Source organism: Ranitomeya variabilis, chromosome 3, assembly GCF_051348905.1.
Source record: "Ranitomeya variabilis isolate aRanVar5 chromosome 3, aRanVar5.hap1, whole genome shotgun sequence".
Taxonomy (NCBI): Eukaryota; Metazoa; Chordata; class Amphibia; order Anura; family Dendrobatidae; genus Ranitomeya; species Ranitomeya variabilis.
The window spans coordinates 26,572,671-26,600,666 of NC_135234.1; the positions used below are offsets into that span (position 1 = coordinate 26,572,671).

A 27,996-nucleotide genomic window follows, 5' to 3' on the forward strand; every position below is an offset into this window, starting at 1 on the left:
TCAGTGTTAGTAGTTTAACTTGGATACGCTGTGAAATTGGGAGCCAGTGAAGGGATTTGCAAAGAGGGGAAGCAGGAGTGTAGCGAGGAGAAAGATTAATTAGTCGGGAAGCAGCGTTAAGGACGGACAGGAGGGGTGCGAGCGTGTTAGAAGGTAGGCCACGGAGGACGATGTTGCAGTAGTCATGGCGGGAGATGATTAGGGCATGCACAAGCATTTTGGTAGAGTGTGGGTTGAGGAAAGGACGGATTCTGGAAATATTTTTGAGCTGGAGGCGACAGGAGGTGGCGAGAGCTTGGATGTGCGGTTTGAAGGACAGGACAGAGTCCAGGGTTACTCCGAGGCAGCGGATTTTGGGGACAGGGAGAAGTGTGATTTCATTTATTTTGATAGATAGATCAGGTAGGGAAGATATGCGAGATGGATGAAAGATAATGAGTTCTGATTTGTCCACATTGAGCTTGAGGAAGCAAGAGGAGAAAAAGGAGGATATGGCAGATAGACACTCTGGGATTCTGGACAGCAGAGCGGTGACATCTGGGCCAGAGAGGTAGATCTGAGGTCATCAGCATATAGATGGTACTGGAAGCCATAGAACTTTATGAGTTGTCCCAGACCGAGTGTATAGATTGAGGAGAGTAAGGGCCCAAGGACAGAGCCTTGAGGAACACCAACAGAGAGCGGGCGAGATGAAGAGGTAGTATGGGAGTAGGAAACGATAAATGTGCGGTTGGTAAGGTATGAGGAGATCCAAGATAGGGCAAGGTCTTTGACCCCAAAGGAAGAGAGGATCTGTAGTAGGAAGCAGTGGTCAACTGTGTGGAAGGCAGAGGACAGGTCCAGAAGGAGGAGTGTAGAGAATTGTCTGTTAGCTTTGGCTGTAAGTAAGTCGTTAGTAATTTTGGTCAGGGCAGTCTCAGTGGAATGGTGGGGACAGAAGCCAGATTGTAGATTGTCGAAGAGAGAGTTAGATGCAAAGTGAAAGGAAAGTTCAACATGGATGTGCTGCTCAAGGAGTTTGGATGCAAATGGAAGCAAAGATATGGGGCGATAGCTGGACATAGCCCTTGGGTCAAGGGAAGGCTTTTTGAGGATAGGTGTGATTGTGACATGTTTGAAAGTAGTGGGGAAGGTACCAGAAGTTAGTGATAGGTTGAAGAGATGGGTTAGGGATGGGATTAGTGTGGTGGTGAGGTTGGGGAGGAGGTGGGATGGGATGGGGTCAAGTGCACAAGTGGTGAGGTGTGATTTGGAGAGAAGATGAGCAAGCTCCCATTCAGTGATTTTGGAGAGTGAAGTTATGGGGTTTGTGCATTGGTCTGGTGTACAAAGGGGTTGTGGTGATTTGACGACAAAGATTTGCCTTGTTTGGTCGATCTTATTTTTGAAGTGCGTGGCAAAGTCCTCGGCAACGATTAGGGAACTCGGAGGGGGCAGTGGTGGGCGGAAAAGGGTTTTAAAAGTGTTGAACAACTGTTTGGGGTTGTGGGATAAGGAAGATACGAGGGTTGTGAAGTAGGCCTGTTTAGCAGAGGTGAGAGCTGATTTGAATGCGAGTGTTGCTTGTTTGAGTGCAGTGAAATCATCTTGCGAATGTATTTTCTTCCAATGCCGTTCTGCAAATCTCGATACTTGCCGAAGCTTTTTAGTGATGTTATTGTGCCAGGGTTGTCTATTGATACATCGCACTCTGCTATGCATGACAGGGGCGACCATGTCAATAGCTGATGCAAGAGTGGCATTGTAGAAAGCAGTGGTAGTGTCTGTGTCATGGAGTGAGGATATTGATGCTAGTGGTAGGATAGAGTCAGAGAGTGTGTAGTTGTCTAGGTGTGCGAGGTTCCTGCGAGGGTGCGCATGTTACTGGACATGGGTGACAGGTAAGGAGGACAGGGATGAGAAAGTGAGTAGATGGTCGTCAGATAGAGGGAGAGGGGAGGTTGCGAAGTTAAATAGAGAGCAGAGATGGGTGAAGACCAGGTCTAATGTGTGTCCGTCTGTGTGGGTGGCTGCGGAGGACCACTGAGTAAGTCCAAAGGATGAAGTAAGGGACAGAAGCTTGGAGGCTGTTGACTGAGGGATATCAGTGGGGATGTTGAAGTCACCCATGATGATGGTGGGAATGTCAGCAGAGAGAAAGTGAAGGAGCCAGGTGGAGAATTGTGTTATGACCCCAATGGCGAGGGTCTCAGAGGAACGTGGAAGTCTGCAGAATACAAAAATCCAGCTCATAGGGCAGTGGTAACTGGGTTGACCATATATCTACTCCTAACGCCAACACTAGAAGTAGCCGGGGATCATTCCTACGTTGATTCTAGATGACACGCGCCAGCCGGAGAATCTAGCTACCCCTAGTAGAGGAAAACAAAGACCTTTCTTGCCTCCAGAGAAGGGGACCCCAAAGCTGGATAGAAGCCCCCCACAAATAATGACGGTGAGGTAAGAGGAAATGACAAACACAGAAATGAACCAGGTTTAGCACAGAGAGGCCCGCTTACTGATAGCAGAATAAAGAAAGGTAACTTATATGGTCAACAAAAACCCTATCAAAATCCACACTGGAAATTCAAGAACCCCCGAACCGTCTAACGGTCCGGGGGAAGAACACCAGCCCCCCTAGAGCTTCCAGCAAAGGTCAGGATATAGTTTTGGAACAAACTGGACAAAAATACAAAACCAAAACAAATAGCAAAAAGCAAAAGGCAGACTTAGCTGATATAACTGGAACCAGGATCAGTAGACAAGAGCACAGCAGACTAGCTCTGATAACTACGTTGCCAGGCATTGAACTGAAGGTCCAGGGAGCTTATATAGCAACACCCCTAACTAACGACCCAGGTGCGGATAAAAGGAATGACAGAAAAACCAGAGTCAAAAAACTAGTAACCACTAGAGGGAGCAAAAAGCAAATTCACAACAGTACCCCCCCCTCAGTGAGGGGTCACCGAACCCTCACCACGACCACCAGGGCGATCAGGATGAGCGGCATGAAAGGCACGAACCAAATCGGCCGCATGAACATCAGAGGCGACCACCCAGGAATTATCCTCCTGACCATAGCCCTTCCACTTGACCAGGTACTGAAGCCTCCACCTGGAGAGGCGAGAATCCAAGATCTTCTCCACCACGTACTCCAACTCGCCCTCAACCAACACCGGAGCAGGAGGCTCAGCAGAAGGAACTACAGGCACAATGTACCGCCGCAACAAGGACCTATGAAATACATTGTGAATAGCAAACGACACAGGAAGATCCAGACGAAAAGATACAGGATTAAGGATTTCCAATATCTTGTAAGGCCCAATAAAACGAGGTTTAAATTTGGGAGAGGAGACCTTCATAGGAACAAAGCGGGAAGAAAGCCATACCAAATCCCCAACGCGTAGTCGGGGACCCACACCGCGGCGGCGGTTGGCAAAGCGCTGAGCCTTCTCCTGTGACAACTTCAAGTTGTCCACCACATGATTCCAGATCTGCTGCAACCTATCCACCACAGAATCCACCCCAGGACAGTCAGAAGGCTCCACATGACCCGAAGAAAAGCGAGGATGGAAACCAGAGTTGCAGAAAAAAGGTGAAACCAAGGTGGCGGAACTAGCCCGATTATTAAGGGCAAACTCAGCCAACGGCAAGAATGTCACCCAATCGTCCTGATCAGCAGAGACAAAACACCTCAAATAAGCCTCCAAAGTCTGATTGGTTCGCTCCGTCTGTCCATTAGTCTGAGGATGGAAAGCAGACGAAAACGACAAATCAATGCCCATCCTACTACAAAAGGATCGCCAGAACCTGGAAACGAACTGGGATCCTCTGTCTGACACAATATTCTCAGGGATGCCGTGCAAACGAACCACGTTCTGGAAAAACACAGGAACCAGATCGGAAGAGGAAGGCAGCTTAGGCAAAGGAACCAAATGGACCATCTTGGAGAAGCGATCACATATCACCCAGATAACGGACATGCCCTGAGATAGCGGAAGATCAGAAATGAAATCCATGGAGATATGTGTCCAAGGTCTCTTCGGGACAGGCAAGGGCAAGAGCAAACCGCTGGCACGAGAACAGCAAGGCTTAGCTCGAGCACAAGTCCCACAGGACTGCACAAATGACCGCACATCCCTTGACAAGGAAGGCCACCAAAAGGACCTGGCCACCAGATCTCTGGTGCCAAAAATTCCCGGGTGACCTGCCAACACCGAGGAATGAACCTCGGAAATGACTCTGCTGGTCCACTTATCCGGGACAAACAGTCTGTCAGGTGGACAAGACTCAGGCCTATCAGCCTGAAATCTCTGCAACACACGTCGCAGATCCGGAGAAATAGCTGACAAGATAACTCCATCTTTAAGAATACCAACAGGATCAGCGACTCCAGGAGCATCAGGCACAAAGCTCCTAGAAAGAGCATCGGCCTTCACATTCTTTGAACCAGGTAAATACGAGACAACAAAATCAAAGCGGGAGAAAAACAATGACCAGCGGGCCTGTCTCGGATTAAGGCGTTTAGCAGACTCGAGATACATCAGATTTTTGTGATCAGTCAAGACCACCACACGATGCTTAGCACCCTCGAGCCAATGACGCCACTCCTCAAATGCCCATTTCATGGCCAACAACTCCCGATTGCCCACATCATAATTTCGCTCGGCAGGCGAAAACTTCCTAGAGAAAAAGGCACAAGGTTTCATAACAGAGCAACCAGGGCCTCTCTGCGACAAAACGGCCCCTGCCCCAATCTCCGAAGCATCCACCTCAACCTGAAAGGGAAGTGAGACGTCAGGCTGGCACAAAACAGGCGCCGAAGTAAACCGGCGTTTCAACTCCTGGAAAGCCTCCACGGCAGCAGGAGCCCAGTTAGCTACATCGGAGCCCTTCTTGGTCATATCCGTCAAAGGTTTCACAATGCTAGAAAAATTAGCGATAAAACGACGGTAGAAGTTAGCGAAGCCCAAGAACTTCTGAAGACTCTTAACTGACGAGGGCTGAGTCCAATCAAGAATAGCTCGGACCTTGACTGGGTCCATCTCCACAGCAGAAGGGGAAAAAATGAACCCCAAAAAGGGAACCTTCTGTACACCAAAGAGACACTTTGAGCCCTTGACAAACAAAGAATTTTCACGCAAAATTTTAAAGACCAACCTGACCTGCTCCACATGCGAATCCCAATTATCAGAAAAAACCAAAATATCATCCAGATAAACAATCAAAAATTTATCCAGATACTTCCGGAAAATGTCATGCATAAAGGACTGAAAAACTGAAGGCGCATTGGAGAGCCCAAAAGGCATCACCAAGTACTCAAAATGACCTTCGGGCGTATTGAATGCGGTTTTCCATTCATCACCTTGCTTAATGCGCACAAGGTTGTACGCACCACGAAGGTCTATCTTGGTGAACCACTTGGCACCCTTAATCCGGGCAAACAAGTCAGACAACAGCGGTAAAGGATACTGAAATTTGACAGTGATCTTATTTAAAAGCCGATAATCAATACAAGGTCTCAAAGATCCGTCCTTTTTTGCCACAAAAAAGAATCCCGCACCAAGAGGGGAAGAAGACGGACGAATATGTCCTTTTTCCAGAGACTCCTTGATATATGAACGCATAGCGGTATGTTCAGGTACCGACAGATTAAACAGTCTTCCCTTAGGAAATTTACTGCCTGGGATCAAATCTATAGCACAGTCACAGTCCCTATGAGGAGGCAGTGCACTGGACTCAGACTCACTGAAGACATCCTGATAATCAGACAAATACTCCGGAACTTCCGAAGGCGTAGAAGAAGCAATAGACACAGGCAGGGAATCCCCATGAATACCACGACAGCCCCAACTTGAGACTGACATAGCCTTCCAGTCCAGGACTGGATTATGGGTCTGTAACCATGGCAGCCCTAAAACAACCAAATCATGCATTTTATGTAAAACCAGGAAACGTATCACCTCGCGGTGTTCAGGAGTCATGCACATGGTAACCTGTGTCCAATACTGCGGTTTATTTGCTGCCAATGGTGTAGCATCAATACCCCTAAGAGGAATAGGATTTTCTAATGGTTCAAGAGTAAAACCACAGCGCTTAGCAAATGAGAGATCCATGAGACTCAGGGCAGCACCTGAATCTACAAACGCCATGACAGGATAAGATGACAGTGAGCAAATCAAAGTTACAGACAGAATAAATTTAGGTTGCAAATTACCAACGGTGACAGGACTAACAACCTTAGCTATACGTTTAGAGCATGCTGAGATAACATGTGTAGAATCACCACAGTAGTAGCACAAGCCATTCCGGCGTCTATGAATTTTCCGCTCATTTCTAGTCAGGATTCTATCACATTGCATTAAATCAGGTGTCTGTTCAGACAACACCATGAGGGAATTTGCGGTTTTGCGCTCCCGCAACCGCCGGTCAATTTGAATAGCCAGTGCCATAGTATCATTCAGACCTGTGGGAATGGGAAAACCCACCATAACATTCTTAATGGCTTCAGAAAGGCCATTTCTAAAATTAGCGGCCAGTGCACACTCGTTCCAATGTGTCAGCACGGACCATTTCCGAAATTTTTGGCAATACACTTCAGCCTCGTCCTGCCCCTGAGACATAGCCAGCAAGGCCTTTTCTGCCTGAATCTCAAGATTGGGTTCCTCATAAAGTAAACCGAGCGCCAGAAAAAACGCATCAATATCAGCCAATGCCGGATCTCCTGGTGCCAGCGAAAAAGCCCAATCCTGAGGGTCGCCCCGTAAGAACGAAATAACAATTTTTACTTGCTGAGCAGAATCTCCAGATGAACAGGGTCTCAGGGACAAAAACAATTTACAATTATTCACGAAATTCCTAAACTTAAACCTGTCTCCGGAAAACAGTTCAGGAATCGGTATTTTAGGTTCTGACCTAGGATTTCTGATAACATAGTCTTGTATGCCCTGCACACGAGTAGCCAGCTGGTCCACACTTGTAATCAAGGTCTGGACATTCATGTCTGCAGCAAGCATAGCCACTCTGAGGTAAAGGGGAAGAAGAAAAAAAAAAAAAAACTCAGAATCTTCTTTCTTATAATCCCTCTTCTGCAATGCATTAAACATTTAATACTGGCCTGGCAAACTGTTATGACCCCAATGGCGAGGGTCTCAGAGGAACGTGGAAGTCTGCAGAATACAAAAATCCAGCTCATAGGGCAGTGGTAACTGGGTTGACCATATATCTACTCCTAACGCCAACACTAGAAGTAGCCGGGGATCATTCCTACGTTGATTCTAGATGACACGCGCCAGCCGGAGAATCTAGCTACCCCTAGTAGAGGAAAACAAAGACCTTTCTTGCCTCCAGAGAAGGGGACCCCAAAGCTGGATAGAAGCCCCCCACAAATAATGACGGTGAGGTAAGAGGAAATGACAAACACAGAAATGAACCAGGTTTAGCACAGAGAGGCCCGCTTACTGATAGCAGAATAAAGAAAGGTAACTTATATGGTCAACAAAAACCCTATCAAAATCCACACTGGAAATTCAAGAACCCCCGAACCGTCTAACGGTCCGGGGGAAGAACACCAGCCCCCCTAGAGCTTCCAGCAAAGGTCAGGATATAGTTTTGGAACAAACTGGACAAAAATACAAAACCAAAACAAATAGCAAAAAGCAAAAGGCAGACTTAGCTGATATAACTGGAACCAGGATCAGTAGACAAGAGCACAGCAGACTAGCTCTGATAACTACGTTGCCAGGCATTGAACTGAAGGTCCAGGGAGCTTATATAGCAACACCCCTAACTAACGACCCAGGTGCGGATAAAAGGAATGACAGAAAAACCAGAGTCAAAAAACTAGTAACCACTAGAGGGAGCAAAAAGCAAATTCACAACAGAATTGGTCAATAAAGGCAGTGGTTGGGCCCGGAGTTCGGTATATGACAGCCATTTCGAGGTTGTAGGGGAAGTAGATGCGGATAGAGTGGACTTCAAAAGATGGGAGGATAAGAGAGGGTAGAGGTGGGATTGGGTTAAAGGTGCAGTTGGAAGAAAGGAGAAGGCCTGCTCCTCCACCATGTTTATTGCCAGGGCGAGGAGTGTGGGTGAAGTGGAGGCCGCCGTAACACAGCACAGCAGGGGAGGCTGTGTCAGAGGGTGTCAGCCATGTTTTGGTGATGCCCAGAAAGAAAAGATTACGAGAGGTAAAGAGGTCGTGAATCACAGGGAGTTTATTGCAGATGGAGCGGGCATTCCATAGTGATCCACAGAGAGGGTGCAGGAGGGTGGGCGTCATGGGAACGGATTTGAGGTTGGCAAGATTTCGGGTGTTTATATTGGGTTGGGAGTGATAGGAGGGAGTAGTAATGGGAGGTATGAGCTGTGGGGGTCCAGGATTGGGAGACATGTCTCCAGCAGTGAGGAGAAGCAGAGAGACAGAGCAGGTGGGAGAAGGAGAGTGGGCGGCTTGTTTTGTGTTTTATTATGAGATATCTGAGGTTGAGGAGCAGGTCAGCAGAGGAGGTCAGGTGGGGAGGCAAGAGGAAAGGAGAGATTATTACTTGGTTAGAGGGTGCTGGGGTTTGAGGATAGCCAAGGAGAGTGAGGCGTAATGGAGCCAAAACTGTTAGAGCGTATGTCAGCATGATGAGAGTAAGTGGTGGAAAGCAAAATAAATTTAGTACATTTATTAACGTTAGTCTTACCTTCTGTTCACTTCTGGCTCATTTCTGGCATATTTCTGCTGTCATATTTGCTGTTATCCTTCTAGAGACAGACCAAGGTCCAGACAGACCAAGGTCCAGACAGACCTGTGTCTCTGAATTTATAACAAGCTAAGTAGTGCACATGAAATAGACCAGGTGCGATCAGGAGTGAGGGGCAGCAGGGAGACTGGTCACAGACACAGGAGGGGATTAATTAGAAGTCAGAAGGGAAAATGCAAGGGGAAATATGTATATATGTGACTATGTGTGCTATGTGTATGTGTAAGTAAGCTGTGTGTCAGAGTGTGTATAATGCGTATGTGTTATGTGTACGTATCCTTTGTTAGTGTGTGTATTATGTGTATGTGTAACAACCCTGCCGGCATCACTACATGACCTCCCATTCCCCATCTGCTTTACACACAAACTCACTCACTTCTCTGGGCCATCTTGTGACTTCTCTCTGCTGCCAGATCCATGCTGTGTGCCTCATGTCTGCTGTTTGCTCTGTGCATGCTCTGTCTGTGTGCATAGGGGGCGGCGCTGGCAACTCCTGTTTCTTATTGAGACTATGTGCACCTTGCTAAGGTGTCCCCGGCCAATCACCATGAGGCTTCCTGTACTTAAGACTTCCCACCCATTGGTGGGGGCCTGTGCAACTTACTCCCTCAGTCAGTTCCTAGCTGCTGAAGTGCCAGGTCCTGTCTCTGTGACTCCTGTGTCTGACACGCAAAGGGAATTGTACCAAGGCCTGTGTCTATTGTCTGCCACCCAGTGGGGTGTTGTACCATGGCCTGTGTCTATTGTCTGCCACCCAGTGGGGCATTGTACCCTGGCCTGTGTCCTGTATAGCCACCCAGTGGGGCATTGTACCCTGGCCTGTGTCCTTGTCTGCCACCCAGTGGGGTATTGCACCCTTGCTTGTGTCTTCGTATCTGTGCGTTGTCCTGTTCCTGACTTTGTCTTAGTCTATTCCTGTTCCTGTGTCTGTTTATATCCCTGCCTTGGTTTGCTTTCTCTGCTGTTCGTACTTTGTGTCTTGCTTTGCTCTGTTCCCGGCTTTGCACTCTGTGTCTTGCTTTGCTCTGCTCTCGGCTCTGCACTCTGTGTCTTGCTTTACTCTGCTCTTGGCTCTGCACTCTGTGGCTCTGCTTTATATTCGGTTCTGCACTATGTAGCTTTGCTCTGCACTCTGTGTCTTTGTTCTGCTCTCGGCTCTGCACTCTGTGACCTTGCTCAGCGTTCTGCGGCTCTGCTCAGCTCTTGCTCTGCTGCTCTGCTCCTTGCGGTTCTACCTGGCTCCGCCTCCTGCATTTCTGTTCTTGGCTCCGCCTCCTGCCCTTGGCTCCACCTCCTGTGTTTCTGTTCTTGGCTCCGCCTCCTGCTCTTGGCTCTACCTCCTATGCTTCTGCTTTGTATCTGCTCTTGCGGTCTTTCTCTACCTCCGTTCCTCCTGTCCGAACAGGTTCTTACCTGTTCCCATATACCAGCTGTGCCTGCCTGTATACCGGTCCCTACTGGTCCTGTCAGTGTACCAGTTCAGTCCTGCCTGCCAGTGTCTCAGCTGTGTTCTGTCCCCCGGTGGGATCAGCAGCCACAACCAGGAGTGGTACCTGATAGCTTCCTGCCGCACAAGCCTGACCTCACCATCAGAGGCTCCAGTGAACACCAAGGTAGCTGCTTAGTTACATCCCTTCAAGGGTAGTCTGGTCTGTGGCACAGTGCGGCAGCACCCCCGCACGCCCGCGCCAACCTGTCTGGGTGCGAGTGTGACAGTTTGTGTGTAGTATGCTTATTTTACATGGGTGTTATATGCATTGTATATTGTCTATGTATATATGTGTTATGATTGTATATATTTGTGTGTGTTATATGTATGATTGTCAATTACCTGTTACTACAATAGATCCTGGGTCAACGTGAAACTCATCACTGAAGGCTGAGAAGGACGTGGCTGTGAGATTGACCGAGTCATTGACAATTATTCGAAAATAAACGATGATGCTACCGGCACTCAGCGAATCCACCTCCACCGACACCCGCTCAGGAGGAATCTCGCGGGACAGGGAACGCTTTACCTATGTGAAAAAGATGGGAGCACTTCTAAATTCTGGGCTGCCGGCGGCCTCCACTAGAGGGAGCTAACTAAGCCCATGTTGTAGACACGAAGGAAAGTGTTAAAGGCTCTGTACCTCTGAAATAAACTTCTGAAGAAAATTTGTGTAATCAGGAGAGCTGGGGTCCATCAGAGATTCCGTGAGGTTCCAATTTTCTATCTTCAGTGTTGCATTTAGAGTATGCGCCTCTAGAAGAAAAAAGTAAGATGATCATAAAGTATGTGAAACAAGTTCATAAACTGTGCGCACCAGAGCAGGAGCCGATATTATAGCAGTATAATATTTTCTTGTACTCACAAGCAGTATTATAGTAGTTATATTCTTGTACATAGGAGCAGTATTATAGCAGTTATATTCTTGTACATAGGAGCAGTGTTATAGTAGTTATATTCTTGTACATAGGAGCAGTATTATAGTAGTTATATTCTTGTACATAGGAGCAGTATTATAGTAGTTATATTCTTGTACATAGGAGCAGTATTATAGTAGTTATATTCTTGTACATAGGGGGCAGTATTATAGTAGTTATATTCTTGTACATAGGAGCAGTATTATAGCAGTTATATTCTTGTACATAGGAGCAGTGTTATAGTAGTTATATTCTTGTACATAGGAGTAGTATTATAGTAGTTATATTCTTGTACATAGGAGCAGTATTATAGTAGTTATATTCTTGTACATAGGGGCAGTATTATAGTAGTTATATTCTTGTACATAGGAGCAGTATTATAGTAGTTATATTCTTGTACATAGGGGGCAGTATTATAGTAGTTATATTCTTGTACATAGGAGCAGTATTATAGCAGTTATATTCTTGTACATAGGAGCAGTGTTATAGTAGTTATATTCTTGTACATAGGAGTAGTATTATAGTAGTTATATTCTTGTACATAGGAGCAGTATTATAGTAGTTATATTCTTGTACATAGGGGCAGTATTATAGTAGTTATATTCTTGTACATAGGAGCAGTATTATAGTAGTTATATTCTTGTACATGGGGCAGTATTATAGTAGTTATATTCTTGTACATAGGGGCAGTATTATAGTAGTTATATTCTTGTACATAGGGGCAGTATTATAGTAGTTATATTCTTGTACACAGGGGCAGTATTATAGTAGTTATATTCTTGTACATAGGGAGCAGTATTATAGTAGTTATATTCTTGTACATAGGAGCAGTATTATAGTAGTTATACTCTTGTACATAGGGGCAGTATTATAGTAGTTATATTCTTGTACATAGGAGCAGTATTATAGTAGTTATATTCTTGTACATAGGGAGCAGTATTATAGTAGTTATATTCTTGTACATAGGAGCAGTATTATAGTAGTTATACTCTTGTACATAGGGGCAGTATTATAGTAGTTATATTCTTGTACATAGGAGCAGTATTATAGTAGTTATATTCTTGTACATGGAGTAGTATTATAGTAGGAAAAGCAGAAGTCCAGCGTGGGTGATGTCCATAAAAAATACCTTTTATTCCATTTTCGTTAAAAGCACATAAATCCAAAGTCCATCTTCATATCCATAGACACAAAAACGGGTGATTCCTACCAGTGACAGTCACAGGCTTAAAGTGCACTGTAATCAAACTCGTTTCAACGGTCATGCCACCTTACTCATTGTGTCTATGGATATGAAGATGGACTTTGGATTTATGTGCTTTTAACGAAAATGGAATAAAAGGTATTTTTTATGGACATCACCCACGCTGGACTTCCGCTTTTCCTTCATACTACTTGCAGCACTGCAAGATCCGTGCGCTGGGACTGAGAGGAGGTGAGCTGATCTTCGTTGCTTTTTCTTTTCTAGTATTATAGTAGTTATATTCTTGTACATAGGAGCAGTATTATAGTAGTTATATTCTTGTACATAGGAGCAGTATTATAGTAGTTATATTCTTATACATAGGAGCAGTATTATAGTAGTTATATTCTTGTACATAGGAGCAGTATTATAGTAGTTATATTCCTGTACATAGGGGCAGTATTATAGTAGTTATATTCTTGTACCTAGAGGCAGTATTATAGTAGTTATATTCTTTTACATAGGGGGCAGTAATATATTTTATACATATATGTAGAATTAATAACAGTTTTTTCTGATGTCCACGCTCGAGACAGCTAACAATCGTAAGGCCGATCGTAAGTAGTTGGCCCTTCTCCAGTTACACCTTTGTATAATGGCTGCATATGGTCCAGAGCTAGAGACGGGAGTGGATCTCACTGTGCTCATAACCCTACAAGGCCAATCTTCTGAGGCAGAAAAAAAAGAGTGGTCAAGAGAAATGAGCACTCCAGGATGCAGAGGGGGTCTAGGGAAGAGAGAGACGAGACTGTGTCTCCCCAGAGTCTCGTATTCAGGTGAATGTCGCAAAGAAGCAGTGTGTTCTATTGTCTCCGCATCATAAGTTCTCTGTAGAGCTGGATTATTTGCGCCAGTCATAATCGAGGTAAAACCATAAAGGTACCTGCCTTGTGCCCCCCAAGACCAGACTACCTGTCACAGTGGCTGCAGATTGACTATGGACAGCTCCCCAAGTACGGTGTATATGAGTATCAACCGGTGTGTGCCGACCTTCTCCCCATGAGCCGGTGTGTGCCGACCTTCTCCCCATGAGCCGGTGAGTGCCGACCTTCTCCCCATGAATCAGTGTGTGCAGATCTTCTCCCCATGAACCAGTGTGTGCCGACCTTCTCCCCATGAGCCGGTGTAAGGAGGTTGCTTTCCCTGCTCCTTACCTGGAACCACTTAGTCAGACAGCTGGGTTGTCGGGGGGAAGACTTTCTGCCCTGGACAGAAGGGACCATGTGACTGCTGGGGGCAGAGAGGAAGAGAGGGGGGTGTGGTCAGGAAAGAGCGGGAGAGCAGAACGCGCCAGACAGAGGGGACAGCGCGCCAGAGAGCAGGCTGCTCCCCGAAAGACAGTGCTCCCTGTGAGGGCACTGAGGCTGAGATACCAGCCGTAGTGAAGGCTGGATGTGAGAGTGTGGACTTGGAAGCCTCCATAATCAGAGAAGACGTATCCCCTGACAGTGACCTGAGCGCGTAGCCCAGGTGACCGCAGTGACAAGCCAGGACCCCTGAGTGTGAAAAGTAAACTGCTCGGTGTGTGTAGCATTGCTACTGCAGAAAGACTGCCAGCCTGATATACAGAGACTGGCAGCAGAGTGGCTGAGTTACTTCCTGCTTTCAGCTTCACTGGAAGAAAAGACTTAACCCCGGAGTCTCCAGTTCTCAGGACACAGAGGAGAGACTTCAGGATCTCAAGCGCTGCTGGTGACTGCACCCATGTTGGAATTAGGACCCTCCAGTCAGGACCTCCCTGGACTGATAAGTTACAAGAACACTCATTAACCCTTTTGATTCCGCTTAACTGTTTACTGTTTGATTTATCTCTATTAACCCCCTGTTTACTCCCTGCGAGGAGAATCTTACTCCTGTTAATAAATTCCCCTCAACAGTTGGTCTGTCTGTTCCGTGGTGACATACTCAACCCTGCACTCTATTACACTGGTGTGTGCTGACCTTCTCCCCATGAACCAGTGTGTGCCGACCTTCTCCCCATGAACCAGTGTGTGCCGACCTTCTCCCCATGAACCGGTGTGTGCCGACCTTCTTCCCACGAGCCGGTGTGTGCCGACCTCCCCATGAACCAGTGTGTGCCGACCTTCTCCCCATGAACCGGTGTGTGCCGACCTTCTCCCCATGAACCAGTGTGTGCCGACCTTCTTCCCACGAGCCGGTGTGTGCCAACCTTCTCACCATGAACCAGTGTGTGCCGACCTTCTCCCCATGAACCGGTGTGTGCCGACCTTCTCCCCATGAACCGGTGTGTGCCGACCTTCTCCCCATGAACCGGTGTGTGCCGACCTTCTCCCCATGAACCGGTGTGTGCCGACCTTCTCCCCATGAACCGGTGTGTGCCGACCTCCCCATGAACCGGTGTGTGCCAACCCTTCTCCCCATGAACCGGTGTGTGCCGACCTTCTCCCCATGAACGTGTGTGCCAACCTTCTCCCCATGAACCGGTGTGTGCCGACCTCCCCATGAACCAGTGTGTGCAGATCTTCTCCCCATGAACCGGTGTGTGCCGACCTTCTCCCCATGAACCGGTGTGTGCCAACATTCTCCCCATGAACCAGTGTGTGCCGACCTTCTCCCCATGAACCAGTGTGTGCAGATCTTCTCCCCATGAACCGGTTTGTGCCGACCTTCCCACGAGCCAGTGTGTGCCGACCTTCTCCCCATGCACCGGTGTGTGCCAACCTTCTCCCCATGAACCGGTGTGTGCTAACCTTATCCCCATGAACCGGTGTGTGCCGACCTTCTCCCCATGAACCAGTGTGTGCCAACCTTCTCCCCATGAACGTGTGTGCCGACCTTCTCCCCATGAACCAATGTGTGCCGACCTTCTCCCAATGAGCCGGTGTGTGCCGACCTTCTCCCCATGAACCAGTGTGTGCCAACCTTCTCCCCATGAACCAGTGTGTGCAGATTTTCTCCCCATGAACCGGTGTGTGCCGACCTTCTCCCCATGAACCGGTGTGTGCTGACCTTTTCCCCATGCACCGGTGTGTGCCGACCTTCTCCCCATGAACCGGTGTGTGCCGACCTTCTCCCCATGAACCGGTGTGTGCCAACCTTCTCCCCATGAACCGGTGTGTGCCGACCTTCTCCCCATGAACCGGTGTGTGCTGACCTCCTCCCCATGAACCAGTGTGTGTCGACCTTCTCCCCATGAACCGATGTGTGCCGACCTTCTCCCCACGAACCAGTGTGTGCCGACCTTCTTCCCACGAGCCGGTGTGTGCCGACCTTCTCCCCATGAACCAGTGTGTGCCGACCTTCTCCCCATGAACCGGTGTGTGCCGACCTTCTCCCCATGAACCGGTGTGTGCTGACCTTCTCCCCATGAACCAGTGTGTGCCGACCTTCTTTCCACGAGCCGGTGTGTGCCGACCTTCTCCCCATGAACCAGTGTGTGCCGACCTTCTCCCCATGAACCGGTGTGTGCCAACCTTCTCCCCATGAACCGGTGTGTGCTGACCTTCTCCCCATGAACCGGTGTGTGCTGACCTTCTCCCCATGAACCAGTGTGTGCCGACCTTCTTCCCACGAGCCGGTGTGTGCCGACCTTCTCCCCATGAACCAGTGTGTGCCGACCTTCTCCCCATGAACCGGTGTGTGCCGACCTTCTCCCCATGAACCGGTGTGTGCCGACCTTCTCCCCATGCACCGGTGTGTGCCAACCTTCTCCCCATGAACCGGTGTGTGCCAACCTTCTCCCCATGAACCGGTGTGTGCCAACCTTCTCCCCATGAACCGGTGTGTGCCGACCTTCTCCCCATGAACCGGTGTGTGCCAACCTTCTCCCCATGAACGTGTGTGCGGACCTTCTCCCCATGAACCAATGTGTGCCGACCTTCTCCCAATGAGCCGGTGTGTGCCGACCTTCTCCCCATGAACCAATGTGTGCCAACCTTCTCCCCATGAACCAGTGTGTGCAGATTTTCTCCCCATGAACCGGTGTGTGCCGACCTTCTCCCCATGAACCGGTGTGTGCTGACCTTCTCCCCATGCACCGGTGTGTGCCGACCTTCTCCCCATGCACCGGTGTGTGCCGACCTTCTCCCCATGCACCGGTGTGTGCCGACCTTCTCCCCATGAACCAGTGTGTGCCGACCTTCTCCCCATGAACCGGTGTGTGCCGACCTTCTCCCCATGAACCGTTGTGTGCCGACCTTCTCCCCATGAACCGGTGTGTGCCGACCTTCTCCCCATGAACCGGTGTGTGCCGACCTTCTCCCCATGCACCGGTGTGTGCCGACCTTCTCCCCATGAACCGGTGTGTGCCGACCTTCTCCCCATGCACCGGTGTGTGCCGACCTTCTCCCCATGCACCGGTGTGTGCCGACCTTCTCCCCATGAACCGGTGTGTGCCAACCTTCTCCCCATGAACCGGTGTGTGCCGACCTTCTCCCCATGAACCGGTGTGTGCCAACCTTCTCCCCATGAACGTGTGTGCCGACCTTCTCCCCATGAACCAATGTGTGCCGACCTTCTCCTCATGGATCGGTATGTGCCGACCTTCTCCCCATTTGACTTGTGAATAGTGTGAGCAGAAACCTACGATTCCTTATACAGAGTGTTTGCCCATCGTCCTCTACTCCGTCAGGTCAATGTGGGAGGAATACAGAGAAGGCCCCTCTGCAGTCACAGGATGGTAGAGAAGTGGCCCTCCCCGATGGGGTATGAGGAAATGAAGGGTTTATGTAAAGGCCAGGCAGCAATCATCTCTATTCTCATCTCACGTCTTGTGTAAAATAAATTTATAGTAAAACGAAACTTAGTTCAGGAATGAAGCTACTTTCCTTGAAAATGAAACTTAAGGTGTGGTCCGAAATACAAATTCAATTTCATCCTAAATCCCTATCTATTTAGTGCCATAATCAAATGTCCTATGTTCACTTTTCTACTTTTTTTCCTACTTCCTTCATGATGATGCTTCATTTGAGAATCCTAATGATACCCAAATCAAGCCTCATGAGGGTGGTAGAACCTGCAGTCACTGCCGCAGTCCCCTCTCTCATCAGTGACCTCTGTTTCAGGGGCTGAACTAGAGCCTGAGCTGTCACTGTGCAATTTGCACAATGACAGTGCGCTCTCTCCCCCACTCAGATCAGTATTAATGAGTCTGCAATGGGGCATACTAACGGTGCGCTTTGTCAGAATACCCGGTGTATAGATACCTGCGTCTCTCCATGACTTGCAGGGGCAGCACTGGTTTCTTCACAACAGAAATTCTGACAAAGGACTCCGTCAGTATGCCCCATTATCAGCTCGTTACTACTGATCTGAGCGAGGGAGAGAGCGCACTGTCATTGTGCACATCGTAGAGTGACAGATCAGGATCTAGTCCAACCCCTGAAGACACTGATGATGATTCCTTTCAGAGAGGGGGCTGCAGCAGTGACCACAGCTTCTGACCCCTGGTAACACTTTATTTAAGTATCCCAGCATGCATTGGGATTCTCAAACAAAGCGTAATCAGAAAGGAAGTAGTGAGGGAAGGATAAGGAATTTTTTATTTAAGTATATTAGAAAATAGTTTACATTATGGCCTTGAATAGATAGGGATTTAGAATGAAAATTAATTTGTATTTTGGACCACCCCTTTAAGCAAGGAATTGAAACGTGTGTATCGACTGATTGTATGCTGCCCCATTAATATTGCTATTGCTGCTTTACTGTGACCAATGACTGCTTTATTAACGGGCATCGGTCAATAGGGTCAACTCTCCTAAGCTCTCTATACAGGTATGTAGGTCATAGGAAGCTGAATAAAATGATACCTTGATATCTGTGATACGATGTCTTATCCCAGAGAAATCCATGTTTTTCTTAATACGCATATGAGCTTTTAAGATCTATGGGCCGGACATAGATCTTCCCAAGAATCTGCCTCCAGAGCTTATTTTATATGAAATTGAGAGTTACCAGTGTGAGACATGTAATGACTGACAGTCTGCTCTCCTGATCTACATGTCTCACACTGGTAACACCTCCTCCTTTCATTTAATGACTGGACGCAGATTCCTAGGGAGATCTATCTCCAGCCCATAGATCTTAACAGCTCATTTGCATATTAAGAAAAACATGGATTTCTCTGGGATAAGACATCAGATCGCAGATATCAAGGTGTCATTTTATTCAGCTTCCTATGACCTACATGTCCATATAGACAGACTAGGAGCGTTGATCCTCCTGACAGATGCCCTTTAACTCTGCATACACTGCTTTCCTATGATTCTATTGGATGTTATATATTTTTATTTATAGAAATAAAAAAACTTGCACCCGTCACCAAAAAATCAGAGCAACTTATTATCACACATCTATTGAGAGACATTGCCTATACCAGGCCTGCGGACTATAGAGACTATACTGTACATTAGAGGTCTTAGCCTGCCCTCTAGTGGATAACTAGTTGCACTGCAGTTTCTTGCTTACTCTGGAGGAGTAAATACAAGGTTTATATGATATTTGACAAATCTATGAAATTACCTGTTTTTACTCTTCCATTCCACAGTTGTACCAGTCCATTGCAGTCCATAAATGTCACCTGTGCGGTATACAGCTCCCCGGCCTGCAGTCCTTGCATCTCCATTGTGGTTCCCATGATGGTTTTACTCTGATTAAGTCCTTTTCCAGATACTTGGACATTATATGTGAAATCCTCGGGGCAGTCAGTGATCCAGTGTAGATGGAAACCACCACTGGTGACATTAAAGATGCTGTGATTGTGGAACGTGGAGCAATCTACAAGGACAGGAATTGTTAGTAGAATCCATTTCACATACTGGGAAAAAAAACTTCTTTATGGGAAGAAATGAAAAAAAAAATTGCTGCTTTTTTTTTTTTTTTTAGATTTTATTGATAGGACACATGAACTTTATTCTTTAGGTTGTTGCAATTACGACAATACCAGATTTATGTTGTTTTTAGACTTTATTGCTTTTTCAAAAACTCAGAACTTTTATTTTTTGTTTTGCTAAGACCCATAACTTTTTTATTTTATTTATTTATTTTTCTATAAATTTTTTCAAGCTGTACTATCTTTTGTACGTGTGACTTTTGATCACTTTTTATTCCATTTTTTTCAGGAAGGTGACTAAATAAGGAGGCAATATTAGCAATTTTTCTGTTGTTTTTTTACAGCATTTACTGTATAGGTAATAAACTATTTTATATTTTGACAAATAATACTTTTACAGACGCATAGATACCAAAAATGATTTTTTTTTTAACACTTTACTTGAATGAGAAAGAGGAAAAAAAATGTGAACTTTTAGGATTTTTCATTGGTACGGCTCGGCAGGGGCGAATGTATGTGGCAGGCTCAGGAGTTGAGCCCGATCCATAGATCCAATATTTGCTCCCATTATTCTTATTGAACCAGTTAAACGCTGCTGCCAATCTCTGACAGCGGCAACTAAGTGGTATGGATCTGGTAATGCCAACGTTCTGACCCCATCTAGGCGTGGCAATGGATTGACATTCTAGTCTTTTGCTTACTGGAGGAAATCATCATTTCTTCTATAAACTGCAGTATTGCAGGTTGAGGTCCCCTAAGGGGACTAGAAAATACAGTAAGAACGAAAAATAAAAAAGTTTTCAAAAACAAACAAAAAAAGTCTAAAAGTTTAAATTACCATACCCAATTCAAAAATAAATAAATAAACATTTTATATTGCCCCCTCCAGAAAAATTAGATCTTTGAAACTATAAAATGTATTAATTTACCAGTGGGGACAAAAATTGAAAAGTCAGAACGACAGAATTGCCAACACTAGGAGGAGTGCTCTACATTGGTGAATACTAACAGCAATACATTTGTTTGTAGAAAAATACTAAAATAATAAAGAAAATGGTTAAAAAAAAAGTGGAAAACTTTCAAAAATAAAACCTGATGAGACATACTTACTGCAGGGGGCGGCGGTAGCGCTGTCATAAGTCGCGTCCTGCGTGGTAGGATGGCTGGAGATCGGCAGCTGAGTTGGACGAGAGCCAGGATCTATAGATGAGAAGGTAGGATGGCTGGAGGACGGCGGTGGGTGAGAAGGACCAAGGCCAGGGTCTATAGGAGAGAAGGTAGGATGGCTGGAGGACGGGGGCGGCTGAGATGGATGAGAACCAGGGTCTATAGGAGAGAAGGTAGGATGGCTGGAGGACGGGGGCGGCTGAGATGGATGAGAACCAGGGTCTATAGGAGAGAAGGTAGGATGGCTGGAGGACGGGGGCGGCTGAGGTGGACGAGAACCAGGGTCTATAGGAGAGAAGGTAGGATGGCTGGAGGACGGCAGCAGGTGAGAAGGATGAGAGCTAGGGTCTATAGATGAGAAGGTAGGATGGCTGGAGGTCGGCGGCAGGTGAGAAGAACGAGAACCAGGGTCTATAGATGAGAAGTTAGGATGGCTGGAAGACGGCAGTGGGTGAGAAGGACGTGATCCAGGGTCTATAGGTGAGAAGGTAGGATGGCTGGAGAACGGTGGCAGCTGAGATGGATGAGAGAGAGGGATAGGGCCTGAAAATAAGAGGGAGACAGAGTGCACAATTACTTTCATGGTGGGCTCAATATGGAGGTGGGACATTTAAAGAGGTTTTCCAGGATATAAAATTAATGGCCTAAACTTGCCCATCATCGTGATTGATGGGTCCGACCCCCAGGAGAAAAATGAAGAACCACAATGGACCATGGAATACCCTCTGATCCTTCTGTTTGCTGACTGGGGATGGAGCTGAGGCTCAAAATGATCACACACTGACAATGTGATGATTAATTACATATTCTAGAAACTTCCATTGGATACCCGTATTGTTGTGAATTAGACTTTTTTGGCTCCCTCTTGTGGTCACTAGTGATATGACTCTGGGATTGTCTTTCCTCACTTTGGCACCCACCTGGGTCGTTAGTCCAGGGGTGTTGCTATATAAACTCCCTGGATTCTCAGTCCAGTGCCTGGCATCGTTGTAATCAGATCCTTTCTGTTTGCTCCTGTCTGCTGGTCCTGGATCTTGCAAAATTAAGCTAAATCTTGCTTCCTTGTTTTTTGGTTATTTGCATTGCTATTATTTTTGTCCAGCTTGTACTAAATGTGATTCCTGATTCTGCTGGAAGCTCTAGGGGGGCTGGTGTTCTCCCCCCGGGCCGTTAGACGGTTCGGGGGTTCTTGAATATCCAGCGTGGAAATTTTGATAGGGTTTTTGCTGACCGTATAAGTCATCTTACTATATTCTGCTATTAGTCAGTGGGCCTCTCTTTGCTAAATATCTAGTTCATTCTTACGTTTGTCTTTTCCCCTTACCTCACCGTTATTATTTGTGGGGGGCTTGTATCCAACTTTTGGGGTCTTTTCTCTGGAGGCAAGAAAGGTCTATCTTTTCCCTTCTAGGGTTAGTTAGTTCTCCGGCTGGCGCGAGACGTCTAGAACCAACGTAGGCACGTTCCCCGGCTGCTGCTATTTGTGGTGCTAGGATTAGATATACGGTTAGCCCAGTTACCACTGCCCTATGAGCTGGTTTTTTATGTTTGCAGACTTGGTATGTACTTTTGAGACCCTCTGCCATTGGGGTCATAACACCGTATATCCTGTGATAGAGAGGAGGACAGCCAAAATATCTATCTCATAGTTGCAAATGTTAGCGTTCAACAATACCCCTTCAAAACAGCTTAGCACGTAAATGCCATGCTGATACCAACCTCCGGGCCCGGCCACTGCCTTTATTGACCAATTCTCCACCTGGCTTCTTCACTTTCTCTCTGCTGACATTCCCACCATCATCATGGGTCACTTCAACATCCCCATTGAAACCCACCAGTCAGCAGCCTCAAAACTCCTGTCCCTTACTTCATCTTTTGGACTTACTCAGTGGTCCTCCTCAGCCACCGACACAGACGGACATACATTAGACCTGGTCTTCACCCATCTCTGCTCTCTATCTAACTTCACAACCTCCCTTCTCCCTCTATCTGACCACCATCTACTCACTTTCTCTCCCTGTCCTCCTCACCTGTCATCCATGACCAGTAACATGCGCACCCCGCAGAAACCTCGCACATCTAGACCCTCGCACACACTCTGACTCTATTCAGCCACTGTCCTCCATAGCTTCACTCCATGACACAGACACAGCAATTAGTTTCTACAATGTCACTCTGGCATCAGCTATCGACTCGGTTGCCCTGTCATGCATAGCAGAGTGTGACGAATCAATAGACAACCCTGGCACAATAACATCACTAAAAAGCTTCGGCAAGTATCCAGAGTTGCAGAACAGCGTTGGAAGAAAACACACTCGCAAGATGATTTCACTGCACTCAAAAAAGCAACACTCGCACTCAAATCAGCTCTCACCTCTGCTAAACAGGCCTACTTCACATCCCTCGTATCTTCCTTATCCCACAACCCCAAACTGTTGTTCAACACCTGTAACTCCCTCCTCCGTCCACCACTGCCCCCTCCAACCTCCCTCATCTCTGCTGAGGACTTTGCCACGCACTTCAAAAATAAGATTGACCAAACAAGGCAAGTCTTTGTTGTCCGACCACCACAACCCCTTTGTATGCCAAACCAATGCCCTAACCCCATAACTTCCCTCTCCAAAATCACTGAAGGGGGGCTTGCTCATCTCTCCAAATTGCACCTCTCCACCTGTGCACTTGACCCCATCCCATCCCACCTCCTCCCCAACCTCACCACCACACTAATCCCATCCCTAACCCATATCTTCAATCTATCACTAACTTCTGGCACCTTCCCTTCTGCTTTCAAACATGCCACAATCACACCTATCCTCAAAAAGCCAACCCTCAATCCAACTGCTATGTCCAGCTATCGCCCCATATCTTTGCTCCCATTTGCTTCCAAACTCTTTGAGCAGCACATCCATGCTGAACCTTTCACCTTTCATCTAATTCGCTCTTCAACAACCTACAATCTGGCTTCCATCCCCACCATTCCACTGAGACAGCCCTGACCAAAATTACTAACAACTTACTTACAGCCAAAGCTAACAGACAATTCTCTACACTCCTCCTTCTAGACCTGTCCTCTGCCTTCGACACAGTTGACCACTACCTCCTACTACAGATCCTCTCCTCCTTTGGTGTCAAAGACCTCTCCCTATCCTGGATCTCCTCATACCTTACCAACCACATATTTAGCATTTTCTACTCCCATACTACCTCCTCATCCCACCCTCTCTCTGTTGGTGTCCCTCAAGGCTCTGTCCTAGGACCCCTTCTCTTCTCAATCTATACCCTTGGCCTGGGACAACTCATAGAGTCCTATGGCGTCTAGTACCATCTATATGCCGATGACACTCAGATCTACCTCTCTGGCCCAGATGTCACCTCTCTGCTGTCCAGAATCCCAGAGTGTTTATCAGCCATATCCTCCTTCTTCTCCTCTCGCTTCCTCAAACTCAATGTGGGCAAATCTGAACTAATAATCTTTCCTCCATCTCGCACACCTTCCCTACCTGGTCTATCTATCACAATAAATGAATTCACACTTTCCCCTGTCCCAGTAATCTGCTGGCTCGGAGTAACCCTGGGCTCTGCCCTGTCCTTCAAACCGCATATCCAAGCTCTCGCCACCTCCTGTCACCTCCAGCTCAAAAATATTTCCAGAATCCGTCCTTTCCTCAACCCTCACTCTACCAAAATGCTTGTGCATGCCCTAATCATCTCCCGCCTCGACTATTGCAACATCCTCCTCTGTGGCCTACCTTCTAACACTCTCTCACCCCACCAGTCCGTCCTTAAGGGTACCGTTACACTAAACGATTTACCAACGATCACGACCAGCGATACGACCTGGCCGTGATCCTTGGTAAGTCGTTGTGTGGTCGCTGGGGAGCTGTCACACAGACAGCTCTCCAGCAACCAACTATGCCGAAGTCCCCGTGTAACCAGGGTAAACATCGGGTTACTAAGCGCAGGGCCGCGCTTAGTAACCCGATGTTTACCCTGGTTACCATCGTAAATGTAAAAAAAACCAAACAGTACATACTCACATTCCGGTGTCCGTCAGGTTCCTCGCCGTCTGCTTCCCGCACTGACTGTGAGTGCCGGCCGTAAAGTAAAAGCAGAGCACAGCGGTGACGTCACCGCTGTGCCCTGCTTTCCAGCCGGCTACAGGCAACATCCAGTGAGAGAGGGTGTTGCGGGGAAAGATTCAGGGGGGTCCCTGTCAGGGGTGGGATCCTGACAGTGGCCTAGCAAGAGACAGATCGTTACGGAGCCGCGCCTGCACTTCATTGCGGCGGTATCTTAAGAAAGGACAAGAAGCGAAGTATATTGTGGAGAAGTGAGAAACGAGATCACAGCAAAAAGGAGATAATACCGGGAGGAGTCGTGCCCTAAGATCGTGGCAACATCCTTCTGAGGCGCGTAGCCGGTGGCCGGAACACCGAGGGAGTACTGGCTCTACGCTTTAGTTCAATCACGGCAGGGCAGTTGACTTTAGGTTGGCTGTCTCACCTTTTCACCTAAGCAGACAACGGAGGCAAATTGTGGGAGAGGGGCATCTCTAGGGTCCCTATAAAATAGCTCCAGGCCTACACCCGTCATACGGGTGCGTCCTATCCAAACTGGGGGACGGAGAGAGAGAACATCAGAAACAGATACAAGAGTTGTGAGGACTATCCCGTGGTGCTCAGCAGGGAAGTACTACAACACACAGGCGCTAGAAGGTAGGCACTGATTTCCACCTGCAAAGGGAACTCTGGATGTGCCTTCGGACCGGCCGGTCTCAGCCAGCCCTGTTAGCAGTGCTCTGGATTGTGGATGCCAAAGTCTGCAGTAAAAGGTAAAGAGACTGCAACCTTGTGTCCTCGTTATTTACCGCGACCTAAACCACCACCACCTACACCTTTAATTGGACGCCCCTTAGCAGGGCCACGGACCGGGTCGGGCCACCGTGACATCCCCAGAACCGAGACAGAGGGACCCGGTACCGAGTACCCCATTGCCCTGAGTCTGGGGGCGCTCCAACCTCAACACCATCGGAGCTACTGCAAAACCCAACCTTTTGTCTCCTTCCCCACCATCCTGTAGAATGTAAGCCCACAAGGGCAGTGTCCTCGCCCCTCTGTACCAGTCTGTCATTGTTAGTTTTGTTTACTGTAAGTAATATTTGTATTTTGATGTAACCCCGTCTCATGTACAGCACCATGGAATAAATGGTGCTATAGGAATACTGATAATAATAATGCCGATCACACAGCTGAAATCAGTGGGTGAGGATATAAAAGACAGCCATACTGCTATGCACTAGGGACGTAAAGATCCAGACGGTGCCGGAGGGGGTCTGCTGACAGCAATGCACATTTCAGCTGTAGACTGCAAGTCTTCTATCCATCCCTCTATCTATTGCAGTGCAGCGGTGTTCACACAGTGCTGCACAAAGACAGTGATCCTGGATAGTCCGACTTAAAAGTGTTTCTTTTGGAAACTCACAACAAAAAGGCAAACATTATCTTCCAGATCAAAGCCGGCTCGTCCATAACACTCTGTTGCCGTGGGCGACTACATCACCATATCTCTCATGGGTGTGTCAGTGGCTTTGTTTTCTCTGGCTCTTCCCTGCTTTCAGTCTCACACAGACCTGTGCTGCACACAGCTCCTGCTCTCCAGTTTTGAAACCAAAACACTGTTGTCATGGGTTTACTGCAACAGAGAGGAGTCAGAAGACCACAGCGTCTGATTTCTCCTACTCCTGCACTGATTAGAAGCACTTCATCTTCATATTAAATGGTGCAGGTTTCTGTTAACAGTGCAGGGGTTAATCTGCTCAGTTGAGAGCTCCTGGAAGCTATCCTGCATTAAGGCTCTCAGCTGTTCACTGTTAGCCACTCCCATCTCCTACATAATCTGAGCACTGGCTAGCACTCATTGTCAGAGTAGCTTTTGCTGCATGGCTGGAGGTTGTTGTTGGTTATTATTGAAGAAGACGTTTAGTGGATTTATCTGTGACTGTTGCTAGGTTTTCATTGTTTGATAATTCCCTTTCTTCTCCTACTTTGGTTTATTCCCACCCTCTACTACCTGGTGCATACTTCTGTTATTTGTGTATGCATATTTGTATGTTTGGTATTTTTCATTATCCCTGCTCGTATTACCTTGTTAGTCTGGTTGGTGCATTATGGAACACTACTACTACAGACTGAGGGCGGATTCAGGAGCTAAGGCAAGGTACGTGGCCCCGGCATCTTCACCATCAGAAGTAATCCGGGGAACAGAGAGAGCTAGGGCACCCCTAGCATTAGGGACAGGGAAAGAGCCCCTGGTCCTGGGACACCCGACAACAGAGTCATGACAAATGACATACCCAAACTAAAAGTTTAAATGGCAATCGTGGAAATGGGCCACTTCCAAAACCGGGAGTGGAGGGAGAGACCCACACCACTACCAATCCTATAGTTCACCCCAAAAATAAAAGTCCATGTCAGGTTTCCCTAAATTTTACATGGTCAAATAACTTGACTAAGTTCACACTTACTTTTATTTTGCATTGTAACCACAAATGTAGCTGTAATTATAATGTTCTCCAGCAGATTCAACAAGCTTCTAAGCAAGTTCTAGGGGATACATAACGGCCCTCGCACATAATTCCCCTCACTGTCTCACACATTATATCCATGTCTCTTTCTTTCTATCTATTCACGGTTTCACGGTTCGGAATTACCTGGATGTGTTGTAATTTCCTGCAAAGACTCTGAACGATTCTTGTTTGTGCAGTTGTAGGAACCCTCCACATTAATACATTCCTGATAGGATGAGCAGCTGCCGAGCTCGGGATGAAGGCATTCATTTAAGTCTGGTGAGTCAAAGACAGTACATGTATATATTATCTGCTGTGTGTAATATTGGCCCATCTGCACAAATTATCATCCAGCCCCCCCCCCCCAAAAAAAAAAAAAAAATAAAAATAAAAAAAATCTGTTAATAGAAAATCAAATGCAGTGAAAATGTGGCATAACTTGGATAGTGGTTGAAGCTCCACTGCTCTGACACAAAGCTCCAAATCCCCAGCATTGGTAGACTAAGTTAATGCAATTATGACTGCCTGCAGCCTCCACTAGGGGGAGCTCCGGACCTTCCTGCATACAATTTATTTTTGAATATGTAATGTCTTTAGCTCCCTCTAGTGGTGGCTGCAGGCAGTGAGAATTGGATTATGTAACTCTATGTCTATGGGCCGGCCACCCAAAATCTACAGAAAATTGTTTAAAACTGAATAATAATCATAGTAATTACCATTTATCTCGATACTGATTACTTCTGGTAAACGAATTACAATGTTGTCAAGCATCGCAGCAATATTCATCAGTGTAAGCGACTCATTAATTCCAATGAGGACAGAGGACACAATGGAGAAGGTCCCTGCAGACTTGGTGGAAATGTGGAACACTTCTGCCGCTAGTGGCCAAAATTCCCCAGTTACCTGAAATCATTCACATATTAATATTGGTATTACATGATGACAGTTATTAGTTAGAAATCAAAAAGTGTCTAAAAGTTTCTGGATACTGGATAACTCATAGGAGCAGTATTATAGTAGTTATATTCTTATACATAGGGGCAGTATTATAGTAGTTATATTCTTATACATAGGGCAGTATTATAGTAGTTATATT

At 47.0% G+C, this 27,996-nt stretch overlaps 1 protein-coding gene across 2 annotated transcripts in view; it reads right to left on the reverse strand.

Moving 5' to 3' along the window:
• Nucleotides 1–27,996, reverse strand: part of UMODL1 (uromodulin like 1) — a 90,004-nt gene that overhangs the window by 35,356 nt on the left and 26,652 nt on the right. For both annotated transcript variants that reach the window (XM_077293824.1, XM_077293823.1), the window contains exons 5-10: nucleotides 27,617–27,803; nucleotides 27,045–27,176; nucleotides 20,279–20,878; nucleotides 18,859–19,113; nucleotides 10,862–10,974; nucleotides 10,561–10,747 (exon numbers count right to left, since the gene is read on the reverse strand). In XM_077293824.1, coding sequence (XP_077149939.1) covers nucleotides 10,561–10,747; nucleotides 10,862–10,974; nucleotides 18,859–19,113; nucleotides 20,279–20,878; nucleotides 27,045–27,176; nucleotides 27,617–27,803 — 1,474 coding nt within the window. The remainder of the gene's footprint in view (nucleotides 1–10,560; nucleotides 10,748–10,861; nucleotides 10,975–18,858; nucleotides 19,114–20,278; nucleotides 20,879–27,044; nucleotides 27,177–27,616; nucleotides 27,804–27,996) is intronic.